The sequence below is a fragment of the Hypomesus transpacificus genome, chromosome 23 (assembly GCF_021917145.1).
Source record: "Hypomesus transpacificus isolate Combined female chromosome 23, fHypTra1, whole genome shotgun sequence".
NCBI lineage: Eukaryota > Metazoa > Chordata > Actinopteri > Osmeriformes > Osmeridae > Hypomesus > Hypomesus transpacificus.
Window position 1 is genome coordinate 19,582,488 of NC_061082.1, and position 14,017 is coordinate 19,596,504.

Genomic DNA, 14,017 nt, shown 5'->3' on the forward strand with positions numbered 1-14,017 from the left:
CATTACTCATTAAAATATACGAAGAATAGAGATGGATGTGGATGTAATTGGATGTGGTTGGATGTGGTTGTATATAATTGGATGTGGTTGGATGTGGTTTGTCCTCAGCCACCCACCAGTGTGAGAGCCACCAGTGGCAGTGTGCCAACAAGAGGTGCGTCCCCGAGTCGTGGCAGTGTGACGGGGAGGACGACTGTGGGGACGGCTCTGACGAGGACGACGCCCACTGCTCCAGCCGCTCCTGCCCGCCAGGACAGTTCAAGTGTCGGAACGGACGCTGCGTCCCACAGAACTGGAAGTGTGACGTGGACGACGACTGTGGGGACAACTCTGACGAACCTCTGGAGGAGTGTAGTGAGTGGAGACAAACACACACTCACACACACACACACAGAACCCATCCACACACACACAAACATGCAGTGGACTGAAACCCAGACCCCCGCTGACCCCTCCTTGTGCTCCTTCACAGTGGGGCCCTCCTATCGCTGTGACAACCACACCCAGTTTGACTGCAAGACCAACTACCGCTGCGTGCCCCTCTGGTCCGTCTGCAACGGGAACAACGACTGCAGGGACAACAGCGACGAGCAGAACTGCCGTGAGTCCTCTGGTCTTTACTGGCTGTTCTGGTCTGGTGTTGGAACCCCATGTTTCTGTTCTGGTCTGGTGTTGGAACCCCATGTTTCTGTTCTGGTCTGGTGTTGGGACCCCATGGTTCTGTTCTGGTCTGGTGTTGGAACCCCATGTTTCTGTTCTGGTCTGGTGTTGGGACCCCATGGTTCTGTTCTGGTCTGGTGTTGGGACCCCATGTTTCCAGTGGAGCCTGAGGAACTGTTCCCCTGGTCTGAGGTTGGTTGAAGACCAGGCACCAGAGGAGAACCAGGCTGTGTCGGGTTAGGAGTGAGTGAAGGGTTATTAGCTAACACTCTGGCCTTTCAGCAGAGCTTGAGACTGAGGAGGAGGGAGGTGTGATGGAGAGGGTCTCAACACCCCCACCTCCCTGCACCCACCCTGGGAGAAGGATCTGGATTTACGGCCTGTGTGTGTGTGTGTGTGTGTAGGGCCGTCAGTGCGTGGGGTAGGGATCACACTGAGCTCTTTGTACCGTGTTACGGCTCACACACCCCAGTGCGGGCCCTCCCATATCTTATCAGAGGCCCCAGCTCCATTAGTGCCATCCCCGCGCAGGAGGGGAGATCGGCGCTAATCTGCCTGGAAGAATGCAGCTCTGTGGCCAGGTGGAGGGTTAGTGCCCGGCTCTAGCACTATCTCTGACCTGCAACCCAGCAGCGCTCCCCTCATCTCCAGTCTGTGGTGGGGTCCTGTCTCCTGCCTCTCTCCTGCCTCTCTCCTGCCTCTCCCCTCATCTCCAGTCTGTGGTGGGGTCCTCTCTCCTGCCTCTCTCCTGCCTCTCTCCTGCCTCTCCTCTCCCCTCATCTCCAGTCTGTGATGGGGTCCTGTCTCCTGCCTCTCTCCTGCCTCTCTCCTGCCTCTCTCCTGCCTCTCTCCTGCATCTCTCCTGCCTCTCCTCTCCCCTCATCTCCAGTCTGTGATGGGGTCCTGTCTCCTGCCTCTCTCCTGCCTCTCCTCTCCCCGTCTCCCCTCATCTCCAGTCTGTGATGGGGTCCTGTCTCCTGCCTCTCTCCTGCCTCTCCTCTCCCCGTCTCCCCTCATCTCCAGTCTGTGATGGGGTCCTCTCTCCTGCCTCTCTCCTGCCTGTCTCCTGCCTCTCTCCTGCCTCTCTCCTGCCTCTCTCCTGCCTCTCTCCTGCCTCTCTCCTGCCTCTCCTCTCCCCTGCTCCAGACCTGGCTCAGCTCAAGCCTCGCCCACATGAGGCATGTGTCTGACCTCCCTGGGTGATACGCTGGGTGTTATTAAAATACAGGGAGCTGCTCTCGGATCAAAGTCATCCTCACCATTGAAGAATTTCTCATTAGTTTGATAATATCTTCCTGTGCTTGTAACGGTGTTAAACTGGAAAGAGCACTCCAGATAAAACCCTCTAATAGGTCGTGTTACTTGAATAATGCTTACGGTAAATAATGTGTACTTCATTCATCCAGCCTTCAGTGTGTGTCTGTGTGTGTGTGTGTGTTAGCTTTTGTGTTTGTGTGTGAGTAGGTATTAGTGTGTGGGTATTAGTGTGTGGGCTAACGTGTGTGTGTGTGTGGTGTCTGTGTGTGTTCATGTGTCTGTGTTTGCCAATGTGTACTTTAGTGTGTGTCTGTGCTAGCGTGTGTGTGTGTGTGTATGCATCAGTCACAATGTCCCCATGTCTGTTCTGTCCCCAGACGAGGTGACATGTAACCCTGTGGGGGACTTCCGCTGTGACAACCACCAGTGTGTCCCTCTGCGATGGAGGTGTGACGGGGACAACGACTGTGGGGACGACTCTGATGAAGTCAACTGCAGTGAGTCCTGAGAACCCAGCCTGCATCCAGACAGACCAGCACCCTGCCCCCACCAGGGCACCCTGCCCCCACCGGGGCCCCCTGAGTTCAAAAGCAGTTGTTTATCATGGTTGTCAGTATATCTTTATTTGACATGACAAGGTAATACAGGGACATTGAATCATGCTGGATAAACCGCCCTTCCACCAGTAGTTTAGGTCAGTCTAACCCACCTATGAAGGCGGATGCCCTGGGTCAACCAGGGCGCTGACTTGTCGCTGAGTCGTCTCACCCCCAGTGAGACAGCCACATAACTTAGAGGCGTTGATGGCAAAGAATGGATCTGCTGTTGTTTTTATCAGATACCGAGGTGCTCTTGTAGAAGAGCCTCAACACTTCAGGGTCAGAGCCGGCCTGTCCTCAGCCTGTCCTCAGCCTGGCCTCAGCCTGTCCTCAGCCTGTCCTCAGGCTGTCCTCAGGCTGTCCTCAGCCTGTCCTCAGGCTGTCCTCAGGCTGTCCTCGGCCTGTCCTCAGCCTGTCCTCAGCCTGTCCTCAGGCTGTCCTCAGGCTGTCCTCAGGCTGTCCTCAGGCTGTCCTCGGCCTGTCCTCAGGCTGTCCTCAGGCTGTCCTCAGCCTGTCCTCGGCCTGTCCTCAGGCTGTCCTCAGGCTGTCCTCAGGCTGTCCTCAGCCTGTCCTCGGCCTGTCCTCAGCCTGTCCTCAGGCTGTCCTCAGGCTGTCCTCAGCCTGTCCTCGGCCTGTCCTCAGCCTGTCCTCGGCCTGTCCTCAGCCTGTCCTCAGGCTGTCCTCAGGCTGTCCTCAGCCTGTCCTCGGCCTGTCCTCAGCCTGTCCTCAGGCTGTCCTCAGGCTGTCCTCAGGCTGTCCTCAGCCTGTCCTCGGCCTGTCCTCAGCCTGTCCTCAGGCTGTCCTCAGGCTGTCCTCAGCCTGTCCTCGGCCTGTCCTCAGCCTGTCCTCAGGCTGTCCTCAGGCTGTCCTCAGCCTGTCCTCGGCCTGTCCTCAGCCTGTCCTCAGGCTGTCGAGGGAGGAGGCCACCTCGTGCCCCCGGGAATCTCCTCTGTCTGAGATGCACGCCAGCTCATGAGGAGCACGTAGGGAGAGCCAGCGTCTCCCACTGAATCACAGTGTCTCCCACTGAATCACAGCGTCTCCCACTGAATCACAGCGTCTCCCACTGAATCACAGCGTCTCCCACTGAATCACAGCGTCTCCCACTGAATCACAGCGTCTCCCACTGAATCACAGCGTCTCCCACTGAATCACAGCGTCTCCCACTGAATCACAGCGTCTCCCACTGAATCACAGCGTCTCCCACTGAATCACAGCGTCTCCCACTGAATCACAGCGTCTCCCACTGAATCACAGCGTCTCCCACTGAATCACAGCGTCTCCCACTGAATCACAGCGTCTCCCACTGAATCACAGCGTCTCCCACTGAATCACAGCGTCTCCCACTGAATCACAGCGTCTCCCACTGAATCACAGCGTCTCCCACTGAATCACAGCGTCTCCCACTGAATCACAGCGTCTCCCACTGAATCACAGCGTCTCCCACTGAATCACAGCGTCTCCCACTGAATCACAGCGTCTCCCACTGAATCACAGCGTCCGTACAATAACAAGCTGGGAAGGCCCTCCTTGTAAACGGAGTGGTAAAGACAGACAGGGCCCACCCTCGTCTGAAGACCATGAGCTCATCACTGAGGAATGGCAACGTTTGTTTGCTTTGATCAAATGATATGTATAATGTGATAATGGAGTACACTGCCGTCAACCCTGTCTTTCATCCTCGTCAAGGTTTCAGTCCTGTCATTATCTCACCATATGCAGTGATGACTGTGCCTGGTATCACACATATCCATCTTGTTCCCCTCCAGGCCCGCGTGCATGTTCGGAGAGCGAGTTTCGCTGCGATAATCTCCACTGCATTCCCGACCGTTGGGTCTGCGACCATGACAACGACTGCGAGGACAACTCGGATGAAAGGGACTGTGGTGAGTGGAGCCGTCTTTGTCCCGGCCGTGGTGCTGGCCAGCGTGTGTGGCGGCGAGCAGCGCCAAGCAGAGACGCCGTGCATGCTTCGCTCTGAGAGCGCAGGACTGACCGACGGGACCACCGAGATTCATTTATACAGCTCTCTGAAGACCCATCGCTCAGACGGAGGATAAATCCCATGCTATTCTGCTGTCGGTTGCTGTCTGTCAGTGTTTATTTGCTGTAGCCATGAGCAGCGTCTGGGCATGTGAGCCTGGAGCTTGGCGTGTGCAGGATCAACAGCAGGGCTCTGGAAGGGCCAAGTGGCCGAGGTACTGACCGTTTCCCCTGGCTTGGCTGTATTGCAGAGATGCGGACTTGTCACCAAGGTTACTTCCAGTGTGCCAGCGGACACTGCATCTCCGAGCGGTTCAAGTGTGACGGCAACGCCGACTGCCTGGACTTCACTGATGAGACTTCCTGTCGTGAGTAGCAACCATGATGGGCCCATGGATTAGTATGGTTTCCTGAGGAGAAAGAGTAAATTCTGTCAAGTGCCTTTGTAACTATTACTCCTCAGGGCCCTAATAATAATAATAATAATGTTTTTAATTTTTTTTGTAATGTGCCTTTCTTGTGCTCAAAGCGCTACAGTACAGTGAAAAGTAAAAGTTACAATGATAAAAACACCTTTGTCACGTGTGTGGTTGTGATTTGCAGCGACCCGCTATCCCAACGGTACCTACTGCCCTCAGTTCATGTTTGAGTGCCGGAATCACGTGTGTGTTCAGCCCTACTGGAAGTGTGACGGAGACAACGACTGTGGAGACGGCTCTGATGAGGAGCTGCACCTCTGCTGTAAGGACGGCAGCATGGACTCACTCTGCACTGACATGGACTCACTCTGCACTGACATGGACTCACTCTGCACTGACATGGACTCACTCTGCACTGACATGGACTCAGTCTGCACTGACATGGACTCACTCTGCACTGACATGGATTCACTCTGCACTGACATGGACTCACTCTGCACTGACATGGACTCACTCTGCAGTTACACTGACATAGACTCACTCTGCAGTTAGACTGACATGGACTCACTCTGCACTGACATGGACTCACTCTGCACTGACATGGACTCACTCTGCAGTTACACTGACATGGACTCACTCTGCACTGACATGGACTCACTCTGCAGTTACACTGACCATAGACTCACTCTGCACTGACATGGACTCACTCTGCACTGACATGGACTCAGTCTGCAGTTACACTGACATGGACTCACTCTGCACTGACATGGACTCACTCTGCAGTTACACTGACATGGACTCACTCTGCAGTTACACTGACATGGACTCACTCTGCACTGACATGGACTCACTCGGCAGTTACACTGACATGGACTCACTCTGCACTGACATGGACTCACTCTGCAGTTACACTGACATGAACTCACTCTGCAGTTACACTGACATGGACTCACTCTGCAGTTACACTGACATGTACTCACTCTGCAGTTACACTGACATGGACTCACTCTGCAGTTACACTGACATGGACTCACTCTGCAGTTACACTGACATGGACTCACTGCAGTTACACTGACATGGACTCACTCTGCAGTTACACTGACATGGACTCACTGTGCACTGACATGGACTCACTCTGCACTGACATGGACTCACTGCAGTTACACTGACATGGACTCACTCTGCACTGACATGGACTCACTCTGCACTGACATGGACTCACTCTGCAGTTACACTGACATGGACTCACTGCACTGACATGGACTCACTCTGCACTGACATGGACTCACTCTGCAGTTACACTGACATGGACTCACTGCAGTTACACTGACATGGACTCACTGCAATTACACTGACGTAGACTCACTCTGCACTGACATGGACTCACTCTGCACTGACATGGACTCAGTCTGCAGTTACACTGACATGGACTCACTGCAGTTACACTGACATGGACTCACTGCAGTTACACTGACATGGACTCACTGCAGTTAGACTGACATGGACTCCCTCTGCAGTTACACTGACCATGGACTCACTCTGCACTGACATGGACTCACTGCAGTTACACTGACATGGACTCACTGCAGTTACACTGACATGGACTCACTCTGCAGTTACACTGACGTGGACTCACTCTGCAGTTACACTGACATGGGCGCAGTCTGCACTGACATGGACTCACTCTGCACTGACATGGACTCACTCTGCACTGACATGGACTTACTCTGCACTGACATGGACTCACTCTACACTGACATGGACTCACTCTGCAGTTACACTGACATGGACTCACTCTGCACTGACATGGACTCACTCTGCACTGACATGGACTTACTCTGCACTGACATGGACTTACTCTGCACTGACATGGACTCACTCTGCACATACACTGACATGGACTCACTCTGCAGTTACACTGACATGGACTCACTCTGCAGTTACACTGACATGGACTCACTCTGCAGTTACACTGACATAATCTCACATGTCCTCACCGTCAACACCGCAGAACGTCAGCGTCACAAACAGTGTCACCCTCTCATTTCTTTCCTGTCTCCTCCCTCCTCTCTCCTCTATCCTCTCCTGCCTCCTGTCTCCTCTCTCCTCTCCTGTCTCCTCTCTCCTGTCTCCTCTCCTGTCTCCTCTATCCTCTCTCCTCTGTCCTCTCCTGTGTCCTCTCTCTTCTCCTGTCTCCTCTCTCCTCTCCTGTCTCCTCTATCCTCTCTCCTCTGTCCTCTCCTGTGTCCTCTCTCTTCTCCTGTCTCCTCTCTCCTCTCCTGTCTCCTGTGTCCTCTCCTCTCTCCTCTGTCCTATCCTGTCTCCTCTCCTGTCTCCTCTCTCTTCTCCTGTCTCCTGTCTCCCCTCCTCTCTCCTCTCCTCTCCTCTCTCCTCTCTCCTCTCTCCTCTCTCCTCTCTCCTCTCTTCTCCTCTCTCCTCTCTCCTCTCCTGTCTCCTGTCTCCCCTCCTCTATCCTCTCCTCTCTCCTCTCCTGTCTCCTCTCTCCTGTCTCCTCTCTCCTCAGTGGACGTCCCGTGTGAACCGCCCTTCCGGTTCCGCTGTGACAACAACCGCTGCATCTACAGCCACGAGCTGTGTAACACTGTGGACGACTGTGGAGACGGCACCGACGAGAAGGAGGAGCACTGTGAGTATGGACCAATCACACGTAGGGAGGCGGGACCTCTCTAGGGAGTTTCAGATGACATAGGTACATGTATATATTAGTGTACGATAGTATTGTGGTGAGTATACTGCACTATAGTAAAGTATAGTATTGGGGTGAGTAAAGTATCTCTCTCCCTCTCCCCCCCCCCTCTCTCTCTCTCTCCCCCCCCCCCTCTCTCTCTCTCTCTCTCTCTCTCTCTCTCACCCTCTCCCCCCTCTCTCTCTCTCTCTCCCCCCCTCTCTCTCTCTCTCCCCCCCCCCCCCCCTCTCTCTCTCTCTCTCTCTCTCGCTCTCCCACCCCAGGCCAGACCCCCACACATGGACCCTGCTCAGCAGATGAGTACAAGTGCAGTAACGGCCAGTGCATCCCCCTGCAGTACGCTTGTGATGACTACGATGACTGTGGAGACCACTCAGACGAGCTAGGCTGCAGTGAGTAAACCCCCCACAGCCCAATCCTCCCTCCCTGCCCACCCCCCACAGCCCAATCCTCCCTCCCTGCCCACCTCCCACCAGTGGCCCACTCCTGTTTATGTGTTGCTGTTGTTCTTTTTTGTAATAAAAAAAAAGACGTCTGGACTGTGTCTGACGACTGGACTCTGACGTCTGGACTGTCTGACGTCTGGACCGTGTCTGACGTCTGGACTGTCTGACGTCTGGATTGTGTCTGACGTCTGGACTGTGTGTTCCCCGTCAGACCACGGCTCTGGCCGCTCCTGCAGTGAGAACATCTGTGAGCACAATTGCACCGACCTGACGGACGGAGGCTTCCTGTGCTTCTGCAGACCCGGCTACCAGCCCCTCCAGGACGACAGGAACTCCTGTGAAGGTACGCTGCAGGGACGTCACGGTCTGCAGCCTGTCGGTTCAGCAACCACCTGGCCCTGCTTGAAGAAAGCCCATTCTCTGGTTTAATCACTTGTCCTTGTATATCACAATATCAGATTTCACAATCTATGATGTCGCCATCTTAATCTCTGCTCTCCCAATCCAAATCCCTGCCTTGTGTTTGTGAGCAGACGTGAATGAGTGTGAGATCTACGGGACGTGCCCCCAGGACTGCAGGAACTCCAAGGGCAGCTACGAGTGCTTCTGTGCCCCGGGGTACCGCTCAGTCGGGGGGCAGCACGGCGTGGAGTGTGCAGCGGAGGGTAAGAGCTGTCTGGCGGCCAGAAGGCACCGGAGATGGACCTCCTGTTGCACAAGTGCACAACATGGTTTATGTAACCTTTCTTTCCAAACACTGCCACCTCTCAGAATGAGAGGTGTTGAAATATTTCTGTAACGTCTCCTTCCAGGAAACCCTCCAGTGCTGCTCCTGCCTGACAACGTGAGGATTCGTCGTTTCAACCTGTCCTCGGAGCAGTACTCTGACTATGTGGACAACTCGGAGCACATCCAGGCCCTGGACTACCTGTGGGACCCGGAGGGCCAAGGCCTCAGTAAGAACACCTGGCTTCCCACACGACACACCTCTCCACCGGCTGGGAACACAGGGCTGTCAGAGACTGCTGAGGCTGAGTGTGTTGTGGTGTTTCTGTTGAGGCTAAGTGTGTAGTGGTGTTTCTGTTGAGGCTGAGTGTGTCGTGGTGTTTCTGCTGAGGCTAAGTGTGTCGTGGTGTTTCTGTTGAGGCTGAGTGTGTCGTGGTGTTTCTGCTGAGGCTGAGTGTGTTGGGGTGTTTCTGTTGAGGCTGAGTGTGTCGTGGTGTTTCTGCTGAGGTTGAGTGTGTCGTGGTGTTTCTCTATCAGGTGTGGTCTACTGGACCGTCTTAGGGAGAGGGTCTCAGTTTGGATTCATCAAACGAGCCTACATGACAACGTTCAACGACTTTGGCAACAACCCAGTGAAGGAGGTGGATCTGAACCTGAGATACATTGCCAGCCCAGACGGGATCGCAGTGGACTGGATCGGAGGGTACCTCCCTCCCACGCGTCTCTTTATGGTTTTTAGCAGGTTTCACCGATCCGTATTCTGGCTGACGCCTGTTTTTTTTCTTCGTTTTTTCAGACACATTTACTGGACAGATTCAGGAACCAATCGCATAGAAGTGTCGAAGCTGGATGGGCGGTACAGGAAGTGGTTGATCCACACGGATCTGGACCAGCCGGCTGCTATTGTCGTCAACCCAGCTCTGGGGTAGGGAGGCGTGACGACTAGACGACTAGAACATGGCCCACAGAACAGGCCTGAGGGAGTGGGTGGGAGAGACTGGGTTGTGACAATCCCTGTGTCCTTGTTTGTGTTTCCCAGAACTGTGTACTGGACCGACTGGGGAAGAAGGCCGCGGATCGAGTCGGCATGGATGGACGGGCAGCACCGGCAGGTTCTGCTGGATGAGGACCTGGGCTGGCCCACCGGCCTGGCACTGGATTACCTGAACGGAGACCGGATCTACTGGTGCGACTCCAAGGAGAACATCATTGAATCCATGAAGCCCGACGGTTCAGAGAGGAAGATCGTCATGTCCGGAGGTCAGTAAAGGGGTTCAACCTACTCGTTATTCACTAACCAATCATCTCCCACTACCTTAACCAGGAGAAACGTCATCAGACTTGTCTAAGCCCTGTAATGTGTGGTGATGGTGGTGTGCTCTGTTTGGTCCCAGCCTTAGGCAACCCCTACAGTCTGGATGTGTTTGAGGGCCATGTGTACTGGACCACCAAGGAGCGGGGGGAGGTCTGGAAGGCTGATAAGTTTGGAAAGGGAGACAAAGTCAAGGTGGTGACCATCAACCCCTGGCTGACCCAAGTCCGGATCTACCAGGAGCAGCGACACAACCGCTCAGGTCAAAGAACCCTCAGTTAGAAACACGAAGACCTGGTCTGAAACACTAAGACCTGATCAGAAACACTACATAACAAGCCAGAAACAATAAGACCTGGTCAGAAGCACTGGCTGAGTCTATACCGCAACAAACACTCCCAGCTCAGTTTGATTTGTAGTTGATTTGTAACGTCAGCTGATTCTCCCTCTCATAGTGTCGAACCCCTGTAAGGACGTGTGCAGCCACCTGTGTCTTCTGAGGCCGGGCGGGTACACCTGCTCCTGCCCGCAAGGCTCCAACCTGGCCGGCATCCACTCCAACCAGTGTGATGCAGGTATGTTCACCACATCACGTGGTAGCTTCCCAGATGGACTGCTCGGGTCCAACACCACCGAGCCACGCCTGGATCCATTCTCCATCCACCCATACATGCATGGCTGTTGGTTCCTCTGTGATGTCTGTGTGACGTGGTGGTGACATTGTGTGTGTTGCCTGGCTCTCACTCCTGCAGCCATTGAGGCTCCTGTCCCAATGCCCCTTGCATGTAGATGCATGAACGGAGGGTCCTGCTACACTGACGAAGGGGGCCTGCCAAAGTGCAAGTGAGTCCATCCGCTGAACCTTCCGGAAACACTGTGTAGAGTCAGCCGAACCTTCCGGAAGAACTGTGTAGAGTCGCCTGAACCTTCCGGAAGCACTGTGTAGAGTCGGCTGAACCTTCTGGAAGCACTGTGTAGAGTCGGCTGAACCTTCCGGAAGCACTGTGTAGAGTCGGCTGAACCTTCTGGAAGCACTGTGTAGAGTCAGCTGAACCTTCTGGAAGCACTGTGTAGAGTCAGCTGAACCTTCTGGAAGCACTGTGTAGAGTCAGCTGAACCTTCTGGAAGCACTGTGTAGAGTCAGCTGAACCTTCTGGAAGCACTGTGTAGAGTCAGCTGAACCTTCTGGAAGCACTGTGTAGAGTCAGCTGAACCTTCCGGAAGCACTGTGTAGAGTCAGCTGAACCTTCTGGAAGCACTGTGTAGAGTCAGCTGAACCTTCTGGAAGCACTGTGTAGAGTCAGCTGAACCTTCTGGAAGCACTGTGTAGAGTCAGCTGAACCTTCTGGAAGCACTGTGTAGAGTCAGCTGAACCTTCCGGAAGCACTGTGTAGAGTCAGCTGAACCTTCCGGAAGCACTGTGTAGAGTGGGCTGATGTTGTTTGATGTTGATGTTTTATCATTACCCCTGCCACAAGCTGTAACGGTTTTCTTGTTTCACTGTTTAGAAAGAAATATGTGAGAATCTTGTATTGTATTTCTCCAACTATGAAAAGGGATGCATATCTACATTTATATATGTTGTTGCCTTGCGTTCTCTGCAGGTGTCCTTATGGCTACGCCGGAAGTTACTGTGAGATGGGGAAGTCAAGAGGAGCTCCAGCAGGAACAGGTACAGAACAGAGGAGTTTCAGGAACTAGCTGAGCAAACCATATTCTTTTAGCTGCTCATTACCTGCTAAAAATATGACACCACATTGCTCCAGCTACAGTTAGTCTTCCACTGATTCCCTCAACTCAGCAGACTCTGACCCTAACGTAACGACGACTCAAGTTGTTTTTATTACCTGTGAAAGATTACACCGGACAATAACAAGACGCCAAAACACTCCAGCAATCGTTTATTAAATTAATGATTGTGTGGATCCTTCAAAAACTGATTAACTGATAACAAGAGAGCACATTTGACTACACTTTTAGTATTATTTCCCCAAGTTTTTAATCACTAGTATGGTTTCACAAGATGAAGGGGCTTGTTTGTTGCTTGTGTACCCACAGCGGTAGCTGTGCTGCTGGCAACGATCATCATCCTGATCACAGGAGCGCTGGCCGTTGGGATTTTCCTCAACTACAAACGGACTGGCTCCTTCATCCCCAACATGCCCAAACTCCCCAGGTAGGTCACACCAGGACGGCCCCCAGAACCTGCCACGCCTTCTGCCATGGCCCTAGACAGTGTCTGATCTGCCATCCCTGTAAGGCTGGGTATAGCACAGCAGTAGAGCACCTGACCTCAGATGAAGAGGCCACAGGCCTGACTCCACTGCATGTCATGGATGTGCTGCATGAACACATTACTGCCACTCGATGATGACGGTGACGCCTGCTTTCCTTGGTCCCCAGCCTGAGCAGCCTGGTGAAGTCCAGCGACACGGGGAACGGCGTGACATTCCGCTCGGGGGACAACGTCACCATGGACCTGGGCCCTCACGCCATCGGGGTGTCAGTCATTGACCGGGCCATGCAGCTGGTGAGCAGACACCCGTGTCCCTTTGTCACTTAGTGGTGTCACTGGAAGGCCCCGTCAGCAATGTGATGATACGCTTGACCTGAGGAGGTCTGCTTGACTTCAGAACCCTCCTCAAACATTAACAAGGCTTTTTCCTCGCCTGGTTAGTTCCACTCTGCTGTTAACAGAGTGAGGAAGCACGTATTCCAGGTCACTCAGGTCGAAGCGAACACCTCTGTCATGTGATGGTTACTTTATGTGCTGCATTTTCACTGAGCAGTGTGTGTACCGTCTCGCCCAATCAGGATGAGAATTTTGCCGTGGGGTCTGGGCGGCAGCCAATCACGTTTGAGAACCCGCTGTATGCCACTGCAGGTGGAGTGTACAGCAATCCTGCTGTCATTCATGCCACTCAGGTAATCAAGACAACCTTAGACACATTATCATTCATGATCTTCTGTCAGTCTAAAGCCCCTGATCATTAATAATTCACTACGCAGGAGTACTAAACAGTAGTAAAGATCTCGTCTTTAAACTCCAACCAGGTGACGGTTAACGTGACTGGTGAGCAGATAGAGAATAGCTTTGCCAACCCGGTGTTCCACGCAGAGACGAGCTCCAACGTGGTGCACACCTCCGTCACCAGCTCCAACCCCCTTCCTGTGAGTTTCCCGCCTCGCGTCGTCATGGTTACCGTAGTGGCGCTGCGACCTCTTGACACCCGCGTTTGGTCTTGTGTGTTTGCAGGAGTCCAAGTGGAGTTTCTTCAAAAGGAAATTAAAACCGAGCGCCACGTTTGAAAACCCAACTTACTCAGAGGTAAGAGGAGGCCTTTATGGGACATTTCGAATTATATTAAGGACAGCTAGGATTCGTACTCTTATTGTCATCACCCGTGTTTTTGTTTACCTTTGGCCTGTCTTGCTGCGGGTGGATAATGTTTCACTTCCTGTATTTCAGATGAAAGATGAAAAAGCAACAGGAAGCGGGGGGGATGATGGCTCCGCCCCCTCCCCCTTCGTCCCCTCTGCCAAACCCCTGAAGAGGGATCGTCCCAGCGCCTTCTCCCCCACAGAGGACACGTTCCAGGACACAGCCAACCTTGTCAAGGAAGACGGCGAGATCTGACCCACCTCCCTCCCACCTCCCCCCTTCCCCCCACCCCGCCCCGCCCTCTATCACAGGCAGATGGGAATCAAAGACACTCACTCTTCTTTGCACAGAATCTATTTTTTATATGCAGCCTGTGTACAAAACCAAGATTGTTTTGTAAGAAAAATATATTAGATGAAAGTTTCAATAGCATACAGAAAAAGAAGTCAGTCGTGACTATGCCTTCTAATATTTCTTATGCCAATTCTTGTTTAATGATTTATTTTTTATTTTGATGTACTATATG

The 14,017-nt window shown here is 53.2% G+C and overlaps 1 protein-coding gene across 1 annotated transcript in view; it reads left to right on the forward strand.

Moving 5' to 3' along the window:
- The window catches only part of lrp2a (low density lipoprotein receptor-related protein 2a), a 56,643-nt gene extending 42,827 nt beyond the window's left edge, over window positions 1–13,816 (forward strand). Inside the window, 24 exon segments of the mRNA XM_047046898.1 lie at window positions 109–354; window positions 473–601; window positions 2,295–2,414; window positions 4,286–4,402; window positions 4,751–4,867; window positions 5,103–5,240; window positions 7,443–7,565; window positions 7,889–8,017; window positions 8,283–8,414; window positions 8,605–8,736; window positions 8,884–9,027; window positions 9,335–9,500; window positions 9,594–9,722; window positions 9,837–10,057; window positions 10,192–10,371; window positions 10,565–10,684; window positions 10,862–10,952; window positions 11,714–11,781; window positions 12,168–12,285; window positions 12,513–12,639; window positions 12,924–13,034; window positions 13,164–13,280; window positions 13,366–13,437; window positions 13,579–13,816. Of these exon segments, the coding sequence (XP_046902854.1) occupies window positions 109–354; window positions 473–601; window positions 2,295–2,414; window positions 4,286–4,402; window positions 4,751–4,867; window positions 5,103–5,240; window positions 7,443–7,565; window positions 7,889–8,017; window positions 8,283–8,414; window positions 8,605–8,736; window positions 8,884–9,027; window positions 9,335–9,500; window positions 9,594–9,722; window positions 9,837–10,057; window positions 10,192–10,371; window positions 10,565–10,684; window positions 10,862–10,952; window positions 11,714–11,781; window positions 12,168–12,285; window positions 12,513–12,639; window positions 12,924–13,034; window positions 13,164–13,280; window positions 13,366–13,437; window positions 13,579–13,746 (3,215 nt within the window). The 3' untranslated portion in view covers window positions 13,747–13,816.
- The last annotated feature ends 201 nt before the right edge of the window (window positions 13,817–14,017 follow it).